This window comes from Anomalospiza imberbis, chromosome 2, assembly GCF_031753505.1.
Source record: "Anomalospiza imberbis isolate Cuckoo-Finch-1a 21T00152 chromosome 2, ASM3175350v1, whole genome shotgun sequence".
NCBI lineage: Eukaryota > Metazoa > Chordata > Aves > Passeriformes > Viduidae > Anomalospiza > Anomalospiza imberbis.
Window position 1 is genome coordinate 314,340 of NC_089682.1, and position 2,578 is coordinate 316,917.

The 2,578-nt window shown below is 54.5% G+C and overlaps 1 protein-coding gene across 1 annotated transcript; it reads left to right on the forward strand.

Annotated features, from left to right (window-relative positions):
• The first annotated feature begins 1,212 nt into the window (after window positions 1-1,212).
• On the forward strand, window positions 1,213-2,228 carry LOC137465591 (olfactory receptor 52B2-like). The gene is given in 2 exon segments (XM_068177661.1): window positions 1,213-1,440; window positions 1,443-2,228. Coding segments are annotated over 2 exon segments (969 nt in total). The 3' UTR covers window positions 2,184-2,228.
• The last annotated feature ends 350 nt before the right edge of the window (window positions 2,229-2,578 follow it).

The following is a 2,578-nucleotide window of genomic DNA, read 5'->3' on the forward strand; positions in this document are numbered from 1 at the left end:
CAGCTGCCAGCTCCCAGCACTAGTAATATCTTTTAACACCTCACATCTGTTTTTGTTTGATGCAATATTTATACTGAACTGCTTTTAAAAATTACAAAATTTGTTGTAATTATTAGAGAATAGTAGCTTTTGTTATATAATACTTATTATTTATTATTATTAGTAGTATTATCATAGAATCAGGTATGATTTTGATTAATTTTATTTTTAAAGATGATCCACTGCCATATTGTGTTTCCCCAGACACTTTCTTGGTTCAGGATATCTTAGATATGAAATTGAGTGTGAGCAGGGAATCCAATCTGTTGTTGAAGATACAGTTGCTTTTTCATACACAGAGTCAATATTTTGGTGTGCAACAACATCACAGCTTTTCAGCACTTCCTCCTGCGTTACGGATAATTCCTTATGGTTTGAGTTTTGAGATTTAAGACCTGAGTGTTAATGCAGAAGTTGCTGAAAACAGTCACATTCCACCTTAATCTGTGTGGCTGGGTCTGATTCAGCCTCTGGGGCTCTTCAGGGCTCTCCAGGGCAGCAGCACTTCCCTTCCTTTGGCTGGAGGGAGGATTCCGTCTCCCACAGGTTTTTTCCTCTGACACAAAGGTCTTTCCAACTGCCTGGTTAAATTTTGGTGCTGCTAGATTTGCTCTGAAAAATGCTGCAAAGCAAATCGAACTGGGTCTCAGAGCTGAAAGGGGAGGGAAAGAGAAGTTTGGAGATAAGGAACATGGGCAGCCAACTCCAAACCTGGAGTTAATTTTGTTCCCTATCCTAATTGAGCCCAGGAGCCCTAGAACTCCCCACTCTCAGTGCCTGAGAAAATCTTGCTCAACGCTGCAAACACTTGATGTTCCTCTCTCATTGCCCGACTTCTTCCTTCTCCTCTGGACTCAGAGAACACAGAAATATCCCAGTATTCCTGCAACAGAAGCTGGTTCTGTCTCCAGTCACTGCTCGAAGTGGAAGCACTTGGAAGAAAAATGTGTAACTGTTGTGTTAAAACCAAGTGAGGAGGAGATCTGGACGCTGGTTTCACACGAGAGGGGTGTAAGCACCCCCTGCAGCACAGTGCAGACCCCGGGGTTTGCAGCCTGGGACTCCGGCTGGGGCTCTCTGCAGACCACAGCAGGTGACACGAGGCATTTGGTGCTGCTGGAGGAGCTCCAAAATAACGTTCTGCAGTGTCTTCTGCCTTTGCTTTAGGTGAACATGCCCCCGTCCAACCTGAGCAGCCTGACCCCAGACACAGTCATCCTGACGGGGATCCCGGGCATGGAGCAGCTGCACGTCTGGATCTCCATCCCATTCTGCTCCGTGTACGTGGCCGCCCTGCTGGGCAATGGTGTCCTGCTGCTCACCATGTGGACGGAGCGCAGCCTCCAGCGGCCCACGTACCTCTTCCTGGCCGTGCTAGCCGTCGCCGACCTCACGCTCTCCCAACCACGGCAGTGCCCAAGATGCTGGCTCTGTTCTGGTTCCGAGCCAGGGAGATTTCCTTCAGCGCCTGCCTGACCCAGATGTTCTTCCTGCACTTCACCACCGTGGCGGAGTTGAAGATCCTGCTGGCCATGGCCTTCGACCGCTTTGCTGCCATCTGCTTCCTGCTGCGGTACGGCGCGGTGCTGACCCCGACCGCCGTGGCCAAGACGGGGCTGGCAGCTCTGCTGAGGAGTTTCTGCATCATTTCCCCCTGCGTCTTCCTGCTGAGGCGGCTGCCGTTCTGCGGGCGCACCGTCATCGCGCTCACCTACTGCGAGCACGCGGGCGTCGCCTGCCTGGCCTGCGCCGACATCTCCGCCAACGTCTGGTATGGGCTCGCCGTGCCTTTCAGCGTGGCCCTGCTGGACCTGGCCCTCATCGCCGTCTCCTACGGCTTCATCCTCCTGGAGCTGTCCAGGCTCCCGTCCCGCCCTGCCCGCCGCAAGGCCCCGCACACCTGCGGCTCCCACGCCTGCGTGCTGCTGCTGTTCCACGCGCCCGCCGTCTTCACTGCCCTGACGCAGTGCTTCGGCCGCAGCATCCCCCCCGAGCTCCACATCCTGCTGGCCAACCTGTACGTGCTGCTCCCCCCGCTGCTGAACCCCGCGGTGTACGGCGTGAGGACGCGGCAGACCAGGGACAGGGTTCTGAAGGTGTTCGTCCGCCCCCGGAGCCGTCTGCCCAGACAAGAGCGAAGGTGATGGACGCCTAAACGGGACTCCAGCTCCCCACCCCAAATTCCCTTTCAGCTCTTTCAGGCAACACCCCGAGTCTGCTGCCCCAGGCAAACACAGAGCACCCGACATGCTCACACCACTGTCCTCAGGTTTGTGCAAAATGCAAGAAAAAGGCAAAAATCAGCATGGCAGATTGGCAACGGAAAGAGAGCGATCAAAGAAATGAGACCCTACCCCAGGCACGTCACCTTTGGGAAATCCCAGAGCCCCAGACTCATGGAGTAGCTGGGGTGGGAGGGGAGCTCCAGAGACCAGCTCACCTGACCTTCCTGCTCACGCAGGTTCATCCTGAGCAGGCTACACAGGATCACAGCCAGGTGGGCTTTGGCCATCTCCAGAGAAGGAGACCCCACGACCTC